Source organism: Megalops cyprinoides, chromosome 5 (genome assembly GCF_013368585.1).
Source record: "Megalops cyprinoides isolate fMegCyp1 chromosome 5, fMegCyp1.pri, whole genome shotgun sequence".
NCBI classification, from domain to species: domain Eukaryota; kingdom Metazoa; phylum Chordata; class Actinopteri; order Elopiformes; family Megalopidae; genus Megalops; species Megalops cyprinoides.
This window is the reverse complement of record NC_050587.1, coordinates 31,138,405-31,153,349: the sequence shown is the minus strand read 5'-3', so window position 1 is coordinate 31,153,349 and position 14,945 is coordinate 31,138,405. Positions and strand designations below refer to the sequence as shown.

General features: G+C 42.9%; 1 protein-coding gene across 1 annotated transcript in view; it reads left to right on the top strand.

Moving 5' to 3' along the window:
* Positions 1-462: 462 nt before the first annotated feature.
* Positions 463-14,945, top strand: part of LOC118778430 (myosin-IIIb) — a 36,243-nt gene continuing 21,760 nt past the window's right edge. The window contains exons 1-4 of the mRNA XM_036529958.1: positions 463-809; positions 2,466-2,531; positions 3,852-3,982; positions 8,105-8,207. Coding sequence (XP_036385851.1) covers positions 708-809; positions 2,466-2,531; positions 3,852-3,982; positions 8,105-8,207 — 402 coding nt within the window. The 5' untranslated portion in view covers positions 463-707. The remainder of the gene's footprint in view (positions 810-2,465; positions 2,532-3,851; positions 3,983-8,104; positions 8,208-14,945) is intronic.

The window sequence follows — 14,945 nt, the reverse complement described above, 5'->3', positions numbered from 1 at the left end:
TATGTGGTAAAAATAGATATATAAAACAAAGTCAAGTGTCGCTCGATCTTTCTTAGGCCAACTCTGTCATCTTGTTTACAGTTTAAATTCAATTACAAATATGGTGTGAAAAATAACACAGTAGCTGTGTTACAAATAAATAAGCAACGTCTTAAGAAGCGATGTTCCTCCTTTATCACAAATTATCAGCAGGGTGCTAAAAGTCTTTTGAACTAGTTAAAGGGTGCCGTCGCTATGTCAGTGTCCTCCGCCTATTTGTAAAGCATTTTAGCAAAGGCATGTCGCCGGCAGAAGAGTAGTTTGGCAGTGACTTGCCGTTCATTCATTTCAGACTCCAAAATTGAAAACTGTTTATTTCAACTGTGGAGGACAAAGAGTTAACTCCGTTCGTGCTGCAAGGGTTGGGAGGGGGCGATAGGGAGTTCTTAAACTAAGCCTCTGCGCTGAAGCGAAGTAGTTTAATAGCTCTGGTAGGGTGTTTTACATCGGAACGCTTGGCTTATAGCTGATGTATTGTAGTATTTAAATGCATCCCTTTCGAGGAAGAGAGTCCGTTTCGCGTTTTAAGTTGTGCTTATGATGAAAATGAGCTGATGCCTTTCAGGAGTCCACGGGAGCAGAGTTGGCTTACTGCTGGAGTCAGAATTGGCTACAGAGAGGATACTGTGCACTGGTGTGCTCTTAATTAAAACGGGTTAATTAAAACAATGGAAGCACTCCTCCAAGAAGATTTGGCGACCTTGTCTAATCTGGATGAGAAAAGTCTTTTGGAATCCCTTGATCAGCGATTCAAGAAGAACAAAATTTATGTAAGTAACTTTTTATTTTAAACGTAAACACATCGCTTACAAAATAGCCCCAACAAGCCACGTTGTTGTAACTTGGCTAGCTACAACCTGGTAAATAATATGAATTGGAGGCAGTATCCAAGGCTAAGGGTTACTACATCGAGATCAGCTGCCTGGCTGTCCTCTGATAAAACAACGAATTCTTTCCGTCTACACTCCTGGGTTGAGAGAATGTATTTCACCGGCTACTCGAAAGACAGACTGGTTCTCTCGAGATTTATCCAGGTCCTTCGTTACTTACACAACTCCCCTCTTTCTTCGTGTATTCTTTTGAACGGTTTGCATTTTGTTGCATCGGCTATCATGTAATTTTATATATTTATCAATAAAAGTCTGCTGAATTGTTGCCAACCAAACCAATAGTGTGTAGCGTAGTACAAAAATCGCATCTCTATGAATGCCCTAATGCATCTCTACGCAACAAATTTTTTACACTGCGTTGTTCATGATACGTCCTGACAGCATTGCAGACAACGTGCTGCAGCACTTTTTCGGCGCAAGGTTATATGCTTGTCGCGCACACACGTTGTCTTAATAAGAAGCTTGAAGTTATGCCTATTGGTTTTAGATCAAGGAAGTAGTATATCAGTCAGAGTTATGTACGAGGGCGTTAAAATAGTATTTGCTGGAAACAGCTTGAAGTGTAGGTCAACTTTTGAGCAGATTGCCAGGATGCGACTGAATGTTTAGGCAGAATTTTACATTAACGTAATAACTCGTATGGTATTGGTGTCAGTCGTCAAACCCAATTTGTCAAGATCTCTCATATTTTGATGGAGGCTGGCATGCATGAGTATGTCAGTACTCATTTTCATGTTTTTGCTTTTCGTTTCAAAACCTCAAGTCTTGATCTTCAGTTTGTGGATAGGATCTTGACATATGCAGGCCTAAGCTGCATTAGATAAATGTCCAGTGACCGGCTCAGTGAAAATGATTGTTGCAATGAAAATATATGAACCTTTTTGTATTCTGTATAACGTTGGGTATCAAAGTGAGTACACATCGATAGTGCTTTTCAACACTAAATTACACTGACATAATTCTGTTTTGGGATTTCAATATAGAGGTTGAACTAAATTTCTTCTGTGTTACTTTTTGGTCATTGTTTTTATGAAGTCAATGATGGCAGGAGAAAAAGCAAGCCTGTGTCTGACATAAACTGTTGGATTCTGAGAACTGGGCCTACCTGAAAATATGTAGCATATTACACAAATTTAGACATGAGCCTTCATCATCTTTCTACTTGAGTCCAGCCAAAAAAAAAAAAAAACGCCTGGACCAGTCTCACCTCAGGGCTGCCGTTTCCCTATATATTCCCTGGTGGGTTTCGGGGAAGTTGTTGGCCAGTGCTAATCGGTTCTCCTTCTGAGCAAGTCCTGCAGAAACGTGCAGGGAGGTTTTTTTTTCCCCCCAAACCCTGATGAACTTATGACTTGTATTCCAGGTGCTTTATGTTTAAAGCCACAGCACGTCTGATTGCTCTGGAATCTGGAGTGATGGGTGTGTGTGTGTGTGTGTGTGTGTGTGTGTAGTATTCTTGTGTGTTTGCCAGGCAGGCTCGAATGACATTTGTGAAGGCCAACACAAACTCTGTCTCTCTTTTTCCCTCTCTCACAGACTTACATTGGGGATATCCTGGTGGCGATAAATCCCTTTAAATACCTGCCACTTTATGAGAAAGAGGTAAGTGCAGCTTTAAGGTAAATATGCATTTGGGTACGCTGGAAGGGTTGCATTGACAGGCCGCCTCCTTATGACTCAGAATAACTTGGAAAGCTCAAAGGTTGGCATCTTGACATACTATGAAAACATGAGCAGGAAAGAGGTTTGTAGACCTACAAAAGTCTTTGAGATGATCTCCAGGATATAAAAAAGTTTCTTCCTGCTATCAGTTTTCAACCTTCATCTTGCACAATGTTTTTAATGGGCCGAAGGGACCTTGGCTTCAAGTCATGTGTTCTAACAGCTAGCTACTCACTCTGGCCTCTGCTGTTTCTGAGGCGATAAGTTTTGCTCTGACTTTGTAATGTCACAGACAAGTCTGTACATGGCGCTGAATCCTGCAAATCCAATAAGATCTGTGAGTTCATGTGCCTTTCACTATCAAATTGTGTCATTCTCATTACCCGCCAATCAGAGGTTTTGCCATAACAAACTAATCTAGAACGAGCTCATTTTCTGTGTCACAAAGATAAGGGCTTTCCAGGAAAATATCTCTGATTGAATATGGCTATTATTGCCATTGAATGACTCATTTGTCCAAGTGCATGCCCTACGGCCTGGGTTCGAGCCCGGCCATGTTATCTGCTGGCAATGCCACATTGGCTTCATTCCACCTGGGATAGGTAGGGCAGGTACCGTAGCTACACCACTGTTGGCTGTTGGCACCCTGAAACTTGTTTGGACAGCTGTGGGTTGCTCAGATAGCATCAGGGAGCTTCGCCTATCCTCCCTTTGCGGTCTACTTCCTGTACACTGTGGGATTGGCAGTGAGGAACATGGCAGGTGTGCATGTGTTTCGGAGAATTGATCCACCTTGTCCCATACTCCTGCTGAAACGCAGGGGTTGTCACTGTGGGACAAGCTTATTGTACAATTGACAAATATGATGAAAAGCGAGGAAAGATACGAAAAAGATTAACCCATACTGTACATCTCTTTAGTGCTCATTACTTTGGCTTGTAAGGAAGGAGCATTTAATATTCCTTTGATGCTGGTGCTTGTGCATTGCTATGTACCTCTGCAGTTGGCAGCTGGGTTATAATAGTAATAATGGATTACATTTGTATAGCACCTTTCAGCCTGTTAAAGTTCTAAAAGCGCTTTATAGTGAAGTGAGGGACTCTTCTCAACCAGCACTAATGTGTAGCACTTGTGTGATGCACGGTAGCCATTTTGCTCCAGAGTGCTAACCACACATCGGCTGAGGTGGAGAGGGTTATTTTAGCCAGTAACATATGGTTTATGCAGATGCCTAACAGGCACTCTCCACTTTGTGCTCAGGTGTCAGAGAAGTATAAGTGCCATGAGAAGAACTCTCTGCCCCCCCACATCTTCGCTGTGGCGGACCGCGCGTACCAGTCCATGCTGGGCCGTCTGGCCACGGGACCCAGGAACCAGTGCATTGTCATCAGGTGGGTGCAGTCTCTTATCATTTCTCTCCCTGAGGTTCAGACTGTCTCATAATCCCCATGGGGTCTTGACCCTCACGGCTGCATAGGGGTTGTGACCTTCTCGCATGTCGACTGGGGTTGTGACCCCCTAGCACTCAGGGTGGTCGTACCCTCTCACACTCTAGCTGGAGTCGTACCTCTCCTCTCACACACTCATAAGGGTTGTGTCCCTTTCGAGTACTGACTATGCTGACACTCTTGTGGGCTGACTGGTGTTGTGACCACATAACACACCAGGTGGGGTCTTGTCCAAAATTGGAGCCAAATTTGTGAAATGTAGATGCTCACTGAGAAGTTCATTTCCATGTTATTCTTGACCTTTCAAACAGGTTCTGTGTTGCCACTTTATTTATATTTAAAGAGTTTGGAGGAACAAGCTTCAAGAAATTGATGTGTATATTTAACAGCTGTTGCAATCAACAGAATGCATATGTACCCTTTGCCTTCCTCTTTTGTACCATCGTGGGACTTTATCAAGTCTATAGCAGGTCTCATTTTATGTAGACAGATCTGTAGCTGGTGTCTTGTATCAGCTACCCTAGTTTCTTAGAACATAAAGCAAATATACTACCAAATTTTAAAAATGTAGATTTATATTGGAGAGTGCTTTTTTGAAATTCTTCCACCTTTGAGTGTGAATGTTTGTGTGTGAGTGTTTGAGTGTGAAGAGATTCTGTCACCTCTTGTGACTTTTTTTTTCCTGTTAGCGTTTCTGTGGTCACTGTCACTGTCACTTTCGTGAATGCAGCACATTGTTTCAAAGAAACTCTTGGTTGAAAAGCAAAAGTTCCACTGAAGAGGTTTTCAAGAGATTTTCCTGCGCTCCTGCTCTCCCCTGCGGAAGTTTCCACAAAACCGACCTTGAGTGGGGGTAGGTTTTTTTTTTTGAAAACCCCCTAATTAAAATACCACCACACCAGTGGCACTTTAAGAAGCCTTATATGACGCAGGCATCCGGTGTCCTTTTCCGATGTTTCCACAACACGGATCGCTCCCTAAGGGCGGCCCATAGGCCGAGCCCACGCACCGGGCTTGCCCATTTTAACCACGAGAGACTTTCTCTCGGCTGCCTTTCCGCAGAGGTGAGCGGTCTCTCAGCGCTCAGCTCGATCTGACATTATTTATTCCTCCCAGTTGAGTTGAGCTGAGTGCGGCTGTGGAGAATGTAAACCTCCTCGTCCGAAGTTTGTTTTTCTCCAACAAAGCCTGCCTTGATGGGAGCTGACGACCCGTGACACAGAATGATGATCTGAAACTGGCGAAACAACAGAACCATCCTGAAACAGAAAAAAGCTCAAAGTTCCAGAGTTTTCTCAGACACCTTCCGTGTGAACAGCGATTTCTGCCGCTGGGAAAACTCTGGGGCTGTGACAGTCTTGTATGACATTTCGGGTGCTCTTTCAAGAAAAGGTCTTGAATCTGAAAAGGAAGTTGGTGGTATGAATGCAAATTAATTCGTCGACATGAAAGAAGGAAGATTCCAGTGTCTTTTTGCTGTTACATTTGATTTAGAGGAAGGAAGAGAGAGAAAAATCTTATCTTGCCTGTAAAAGGTACCTAGGGTTACGTTTTGTTTGAAAATAAGTGTTTTATAGTGCGCACCAAGAATTTACCTGTCTTGTAAGTATGACTGCATCATGATTGAACAAAGGCATGTATTTCTCACATTCCACTTACAAATACTTAACGGCTTAATCCAGGAGACTTGAAATTTATTTCAAGCTCCACTTACAATTTTGTCATTTTATAAAATAAAAAATTTCAGGTAAGATGTTTGCAGCAAACATCCCTATGTGGCTTTTTGAAATAAATTAGCTCCGGATACTGGTTGCAGCTACATGCTGGCTGAACCTAAATGCAGTCACGACTCATTTCACGAGTTTTTTTCACCAGGCTGTCAGTGCATGCTTGCTCTCACAAAGGGCCCCAGGTCCCATTCATGTTGACCGAATCACATTCTCCCAACCCTGTCATTGAATAAATGGGCCCATCACTGTGGTTACAAACTGATCACTAGCGAATGAGATCATCGGATGCCCTCAACCCTTTCAGGGTGGGGGGTGTCGGGGATGAGGAAGGGGCCGATAGTGGTCAAGACAACAGGAGCGGAAGGCAATTGAGGCTTACAATGAGGAGGAAAGAGCACATTCACTCGTCTCCATTCATACTGCCTGTGCAGATAAATAAGGGCTCTATTTTTAACCCCAAGACAACAGGGGCTAATATAACAATGCCGTTGATTGTATATCAATATTGACTTTGAGGATCAGATTTGCTCTGTACGCGTTGAGCGCCAGATGTCAAATTGCAGGTGTATGGTCTGAGGTCCCACATTCAGTCAAGTGGTTGATGTGAAAGGACAGTTGCTGGACGGTTATCACATTACGTACATTCATTTAATTGAGTATTTCCTTTGTGGTTATTCCTGATGATTGCCCATTTTGCTTTTGAAAATACTTTAAAACGTAATATTAAGCAATAAGGTTATTTTCCCATGCAAGACACATTTATTCTTATCCTAAGTTCTTATTTCGACCTTGTAATGTGCTATAACCCTTTGCTTCTGCCTTTGGAAAGTGAAAGCATGCAAGGAATGCAGGTGGAGAATACTCAGGTGCTATTACTGAAAAATTGGTGGGTTATGTGATTGGTGATGATTGTCACATCTGACATTTCCCAGGGCTAAATCCCCTGGGGCTCTCTCTTCTTAAATGAAAATATTTGTTAGACGTCAGTAGATTACATGCATCATTTATCTTTGAGATGTACTGTATACATGGAGCCTGACGCTTGTTGAAAGATTTCTGAACCGAAAGCATTTGAAAGCTCATGCTGGAAAGTGTTTACGTGCACAGACCTAGTGCTCACCAGTTCACTGGTGTTCACGAGTCTGACGTGTGAATGCAGGATGCATGAAATAAAAGCTTTCCTAGGGTTTTGTCTTCTAGTAGAATCGCTCTAGGCCTATATTAACGTCTTTAGCTGCATCATCCCCACTAAAGAAGAACAGCGTACCCAAGAGGAACGAGCATGGTGCAGTCCCTTCCAGTACTCCCCAGATTTGCAAGCTCTGTCCCTCATGCAAAGCTGCACGTCAGCTTTTAAGCATTCGCTGCTGAGTGCAGACAAGATGGGAATCATGTGGTCCACGCTTGATGCCTCCATTTGATTTGGATACGGAATTTCCATTTAATTTGGAGTCGGTTTGCTCTCTGGGTCTTTGCAAACCATCGCGTTCACTGCCTTTGTACCTGGTCGGTTAATGAACGCTAACACAGTGAATGCATGCCTGCTGCTGGCCCTCATGACCAGTGTTCAATTGGGGGGGTTGGGGGTTTTGGGGGGGGGGGCTGAGAGTGGCAGACACAGGAAACTTAGTGGGTGCACAGTCTGATACCTCACTGTGTATGAGACCCTTTACCCAGCTTGTGGTGCACACATGACATCTTGCACAATGAAGCTGCAGCTATATATTCTCCACAGGTCCACAGCTGTTGCTGAATATTCCCATGAACTTGCATCATAATCCACCCTCCTTTCAAAATGAACTCTGTTTTTACCACCTCATTTCTGCTTTTCTGTCCCTTTTAATAAATTCAGTGTAACCCTTATTTATTTGTTTGTTTCCACAAAAAACCTTGATTTATAAATTATAATTTGGATGACGTGGGCCGTATAGCCATATATGTTTGGTCATTGATCATTTTGAGTCATCTAGAAAATGACTTTTAGGAATTGTCTAGCCCAGTTTACCCAGCCTGCAGACTAACAGAATCTCTTTAACAAAACCTCTTTATGATTCGACTTATGATCATCATAGACTTGTAATTACTGGATTGGTTGAGAGTTTCATTTGATTTGATCGTTTACGTAATCATGCCCTGAGCGGACGTTCACACACAGATCATCAAACATCGCAGCCACTTTATTCATATGCACACGGAAGGTCACATGTGAAATGCCATGTTCTCATTCAGCAAAATGGCTGCCCAGCTCCTGCCCGCCTTGTATGAGGTTTTGAAGCATTCTGGTCCTTCTGTTGCTGTGGTCCTGACTTTCTCTCCCCCTTCCTGTGTCTATCAGTGGGGAAAGTGGCGCTGGGAAGACGGAGAGCACCAAGCTGCTGCTGAGGCAGATCATGGAGCTGAGCAGGGCCAACTCCCAGCTGGAGCAGCAGATACTGCAGGTGAGCGAGGGAGGGGACGGTGCATGTGGGCCCCTACGCACACACACGCACACGCGCACACACACACACACACACACACACACACACACACATACATATTTATGTTCTTGTTTTTACATGCAAAACAAATTCCCTAAAAGGGTAATAAAGCTTTAATAAAGCAGAATTGACGGCCCATGTGAATTGTGGGGGCCAGCTGTTTCATGGTCAGAATTGAAATGTGGGTTCAGTGGGGTGACCAGGGTGCACTTTAGAGGCAAATGAAATGTCATTTCAGCCTTTAGGGTTCAGTAAGAACCCAAATCTAGTTCAGATGTCTCCCAGATCTAATTTAAATTTCACCTCCCGTGAGCACCATACCAAACCCTGTGTAATCATTTGGTGACTGAATCAGCAAAACTGCACTGAGCATGAACATTATTGTCAGCATTGAGACCTGCAGTAAGCAGTGGGTGTGGTTATGGGCAGTAGAGGGCACCTGAGTGGCCAGAGCACTATGCATGACAATATCTCAGACGTAACTGCCTGATTTAATCATAAGAACATCTAGGTACTGTTTTCCCAAGTAAAAGGTCATACGTCTGATTGAAATTGTTAATTGTGTTTTCTCTTAGACACGGCTCCTCCCGTTAATGTTGAGCTATTTTTATTGGTTTTTGGGTGGCATTAAGAAAATTTTCCGGTCCACCTTATTGAATTGGACAATTAGGTCCATGTTATCCAAAAGTTAATGTTGTCTGAAACAAAAAATTGAATGTCAAACTATTATAAAGGGTTTCCCTGTTACACGCAAGTCTAAAAATAGGTTGAATTCTAATAGCTTAATACTAATACCAGTGTTAAATACTCTGAACTCTAATCTGCTAATAAGAAGCAATGTTTTTTTACCACGGGGGAAGGATATGGATGTCTGAAACCATGTTTGTAGAGGGAGCTATGGGTCAGTATTCAGATCTATGCAGGAAATGAGGCAGAAAACATGACACACTTTCCCAGGAGATCATCCGTGATGCGTCTGGTGACTGCGCCTCCCTCCCCCACACAAACGCAAAGGGCCCACGTCGCAAGGAACTCCGGCACTCAGAAGGGAAAGGCCTGTTGGCTGAATAATGTAGTCTTCAAATGGCCTGGATTTATAGCACGCAGTCAGTCATTAGGGGGACTGTTTTTCGAAAGGTGCCACAGCACTGATTCTCAAAGCCCCACAGCTGCTTGTGCCGTCTCTACAGACTGTGCTCAGGTGGACTGCAGTTCCAGTCAAATGTTCGGACACACCTGCTCATAGAAGAGTTTTTCTTTATTTTTACTATTTTCCACATTTTAGAATAATAGTAAAGACATCACAACTCTGAAAATACACAACTGAAATTATGCAGTGACCAAATCAATTCTATCGTATATTTTAGATTCTTCAAAGTGGCCAAAAAGTTTTTAAAATTGTAATTTTTATGGAAAGGAATTCATACATAGGGATTAACCTCACTATTTATTTTTATCTGAGAAACAAATTTGAAAGCATTTAAGCATAAGTCTTTAGATCAGAATGTTTCCCACTGTCTCAATCGGGTGTGTCCAACTTTTGGCTGGTACTGACTGTAGAAGAAGCAGAATACTGGCATTCTCAGCCGTGCTCTCTGAAAGTAGCTCTCCCACGGATCCGGCACACCTGCCATCACAAAGGTTGTTCTGTCCGAGGGAACGCCAAACCCGTGTAACCCGACATGCGTGTCCGTTTAAACACGTGTGCTCATCTCGGCGGGCCACTAAGAAATGGACGTCTCATGCTTCCAGCTCGCCGAACACTCTGCCCATTGCATTCTTTCACATTACATTGCCTTTCCACACAGCACTCAGAATAAAACTCTTGCAGGCCAGGAAAGAGAATCAAGAGTCTGCATTGCTACCGCTCTCCACAGTCTGCTCATACATATTGCGTGCTACTAGGGACGTGCTGTCTTGTTTGTTTGTTACAATGCCAACTTTCCGATGAGGAAAAAGAGCTACATCTGAGTTAATGTGATGCTGTTTTTAGCCTTTCTGGTTTTGTTTTTGCGTCTGCACTGGTTTCAGTACTGCAGACAGGATTGGATCTTTCTTTGTTTCCTAATGGCAACGATGAAATTTTAGCAAGCGTTGCTTTCTTAAATTCTTGTATTTCCTTTCAGTCTCAGCAATTTCCCAGCTCAGCATTGTACAGGAACCACAATAACAATTGCTTAACTGCACTATTCAAAGGTTAATGTTAATCACAATTCTGTAGGCCCAGAACCAGATCTGAGTGTGTAGCATAGAATTGCGTTAATTCAGTCAGGCTCTTTTTAAACCATTATTGAGACACTTCAGTTCTCTCTTAGCCTCTGTAGCCCATATTTCTAATTTCTGTTTTAGGTTAGCAACAGAAAAGCTTTGTGTTCTCTTGGATGATATGGAGGGGAAAAAAGAAGACTGATTTCCTGCACTTACCAGTTTAGTATGTTTTGCTGACTAAGCATTTACATTTTCACATGACCCAAAATAGTTCCTGAACGGGACTTTGCCTCAAACATTACCAAACTTGTCTTTCCAGTCTGACTTGAGGCTGATTATGCTGTCACTCCCACAGGTTTTTAGTTTTCCCTGCAAACATTTCCACACTTTAACTGTTGAGACTTTATTTTTAAATTTTGACGTTTTGTGGATTTTATGTCGTTGTGGAGATAGCTGATCTCTTATCAGTGCTGAGCTTCATACCTTTTTTCCAGGCTCAGAGGTGAAATATGCGTTTGTGTTTGTATTATATATGTGCCAGCGGGCATGTACACACAGAGTTTTCTTGCAGAAAATCCATTTTGTGCCCCTGTGAAGTCACAGCTTGCATGTCGTTTCTTGTAGTGTGAACGATACTTGCTTTTGCAAGTTTGAAATGGAAACCCTGCTTAAAAGCACTCTGTTTCTAGGAGAATGTAGTACAGGGAAAGACACTAAGTGAAACTTGAAAAGGTGATGGACTGGATGTGTTCTAGATATGTCCAATTACGATCTGTCACTGGAATTCATTTTCAAAACTAAGTCACCTTACAAATGACCTGAAATTCACCTCAGATCATGATTAGCTGTTCATATTCAATCATAACTGTGAGGTAAACAACCAGTAATTTTTTCAAAGAACACCCTCAAGTTCCCAGTAAAAATAGACTTATTGATGCTCAGTTGCACTTTGTAGATCAAGCTTTTAAATTCTTACTTGCTGGTTATGCAAGAAGTCGTCAGCGTCTTTTGAAATGTCTGCTTCAGACAGCTCAAGGTCTGGCTGTAGGTAAGGAAACGGAACCTGAAAGTAAAAATAATATTTATCTGAAATGTAACTGGAGTATGGTCCAGTTCCTTAACCACCAATACAGAAGTCTGCAGGAGCTCATTCAGTGCAAGGGTTTTCTGCTCCTTCAGGAGAGAGTCCACTTCAGTTTGACATTGGCAGGGAAGTTTATGGGCATTTCACATGCGACCAGTGACATAGTCATTATAACCCCCCGGTATAATAATATACCCTAACGGAATCATTTTTGCACAAAATCAAATGATCTCCTCATAATGTAATAATACAGCCATCAATGTTGGAATAAATGTCACACTTGTCATGGTAATAATCCTCTGTGAAACGTGTCTAAATGCCTGTAACGTAATATCGTATGGAGGAGATACCCCTCTGCTGCGCTGATGCCTTTCTTTCGTACTGCCATTTTTACGGTCAGCGCAAAACATGACCAGTACCGAAACATTCCCATTTTCTCATGTCTGCAGTATTGTTGGAAGTAGCCAGTGGTGGGAACAGGATACAAGAGGTCCCCAAAATGTCAGGGTGTGTGTGAAATTCCATCTGCCATCCGGGGACATTACATCATGAGCTCTCATCTGGAGTACATGCAGCCAGACCCCCAACTTAGTTTAAAGCAGAAAAGTCACTCTCTGTAGATCATTTTCCGGTCTCCAACAGGCTCGTAAGACCATGTAGTCTGCAGGAGGGTTGTGCTGCGAGAGGTCAGCTAGCTTGCTGTTTGCTGACTACAGTAAGTTTGAGCAAACCACACTTGGGCAACAGCTGAATTGACTGGGCTAAATTATGTGCATGCCTGCGTGTCTGCGAGGGAGCTCTCCTGACTTTCTCTCAGTTTTGGTTTGTGTGTCTGTGTAAGGCGGGTGCTTTTTGACATTCTCATTTTTTGTGTGAATGAGCGTGTGTAGGCGGGTGGGTGGATGAGTGAGCAAGATAGCGTGTTAGTTTTCCCTTCTTAGCGTGTGTGTGTGTGTGTGTGTGTGTGTGTGGTGGGGGGATGGAAGGCTTCTGGAGACTAGCCCAGGGGGAGACAGGGCAGAGTGAATCCCAACAGTCAAAACAAAACGTTTTCCAGGCCCACTAGTTTCACTTCTTTGATTTCCCTTTCCTCTCTGGTGGTTTGTGTGTTCCTGTGAGTGGGACTCTGACTCAGAGCCAGGCCGAGACGAGGCGCGCAACAAAAATAGGTCAGCCCAGACGAGGACGGGTTCTGACAGCCGTCCTGTAGAGACGGGCCTGTACCACGTGGCGTTGTCTGCGGGCATGTGACCCTGCCGAAAGGCCTGGGTAACAGCGCGGTCCGCTTGACTTTCTAAGTGTTAACCACCGAGTCATGCTTTATGAGGTTGGGATTTCAGTGCAGTTCTCTTCTGCACTGTTTTTGCAGACTCAGAGCAGGATGTAAAGTGTCTTGCAACTTGTGAAGGGGCTCATGAAGTGCAGTGAACCACCTACGTATTATATTTGAGTCTGGTTTTGTGAAGTATGTTGATTTGTAAGCTTGCCGTTGGTCATCAAACCAGAACCAGCACAGCATTGGTTTTTCGAATTTCTGTGCATGGGTTTATAGCTGTATTGGGTAATTTAAGATTCACATTTATTCTGAAAATGCTAACACCAGCATCTCAGGGCCAGGAAGTTCTGTTTGAATGGCACTCATAAAGGGTGTAAATTTTCTCCATCTGTAAAGGAGTCCTCTGGGGGTAAATCGAGTGACAGTTAAAAGAAAACTATTCCTGTCAGTGTTTTTTTATTATTATTTTATTTTTTTTACTTTTACAACAGAACCTAGAACTTGTGTAATTGCTCGGGCTGGTTTACATAACCACATGAGAAGGAGTGCAGGAAAAAAAACTCCTGTGTAATTAAGGGCTATGGAGTGTGAGAGATGAATGGGGCACAACATGGTGTTCCAGGGAACATGTAAAACAAAATAAGGAATGCCAGCAGTTCACCATTCTGTTCAGTGGATGCTGGGCGTATATGTTAGGTTCTGTCCAGAGCAGTCTCTGTTTGGCATCAGTAATGTAACATTCTTGCTTTGACTCTGTGGGAAGCAGCGCCTGTATGTAGACCTTGAAGAACCAGTTCAGCTCTTACCACAATACATTAAACCAGATAAATTTGCGTTGCCTTGGGTGCCCACCACTTATGTTAGAATCTGTCTGTTCTACGTCTCTGACTGCAGGACAAGAGTGCATTGGTGGACAGCAGTTATTAATGTGTGGAATAGCTCACCAGGACTGTTAGTGGAGGTAGAGGCCCTTGGAGTGTTAAAGACAAGGCTTAGCGCAGTACTGCTTGTATTCTTAACTAGACCTTGTGATGAACCTGCTTGGAATGAATGGACCATTCTCATTATTAAACCTGATTTTCTTGTTGTTATGTACATGGAGAGAATTTTGATCTATCTTGTCTAAGGACAGTAGATTGCATTGTTTGTCTGCTTTACCATGCACTGTAGATAATGTACTGGTATTTTACCATTTTAAATGGTAAAATACTAGTAAAAAAAGGGCATATACCTACCTTCCCCAGTTAATCCCAAGAGAACATTTATATTTTCTACCACTCTGTGTCTGCTTACCAATTTAGAGTTCTGTTTTTGAGGTATTGATATATATCCTTGTTCAAAACACTTTTTCCTCCACTCTTAACCCTTATATAGTAAGGCCTCACTGCTGAAATTGGTCACCCCACCCACTGTGGTAACACACAGCAGGCATAATTATAGGCAGCAGAATCCTAAATCAGAAGCTTTAAGGAAATGTAAATGATTATCTTTTCCGACCTGTTGGAAATTGTTCGGTGGTCTGTGTCGGCATTTCAGCACATGCGTGGAGTAGATTTGTCAGCATGCTTTTGTCAAACCGCTTCTGTTTTTTTGTGATATGTCAAACTTGTATGTTTTCAAAGCAATACTTGGCTGATTACAGGTTGGACGTGGTTATGTTGGTGCTGTAAAAGCTGACATGATATTAATAATATTTAAGTGTATACGGCCCTGCTTTGCTCCTTTTGACCCCTCAGTTGATCCTTAAAACAACGAAGTTTACAATTATGCTATGAAAGCATTAGCTTTGCAGGTCGAGCCAGTAGGTCTAATAGGTAGCTTTGTTCTGCTGGTGATAGGAGTCTGTAGGTTGGCCGGGGTTTCCTGTTCCCGCTGCCGTCAGGCACCTTGCGATTCACCAGGTGCCAGCGAGTGGCGCCTGTCTTCCAGTGAGCGCCCGCTGCTCTGTAGTACACTTGCTGTGTGGAAAAAAAAAACTGCCGTTTGCCGAACGTGTCGGTGGGTTTCATTCTTCTTGCATCAGTGCTCCTGTGTGAGTGCAGAGGATGTTGTATTGAAATGAGACCAAAATACAACTGGGGATTCCAAAATAGCACTGTATAATAAAAAAAATAACGATAAACATCATGTG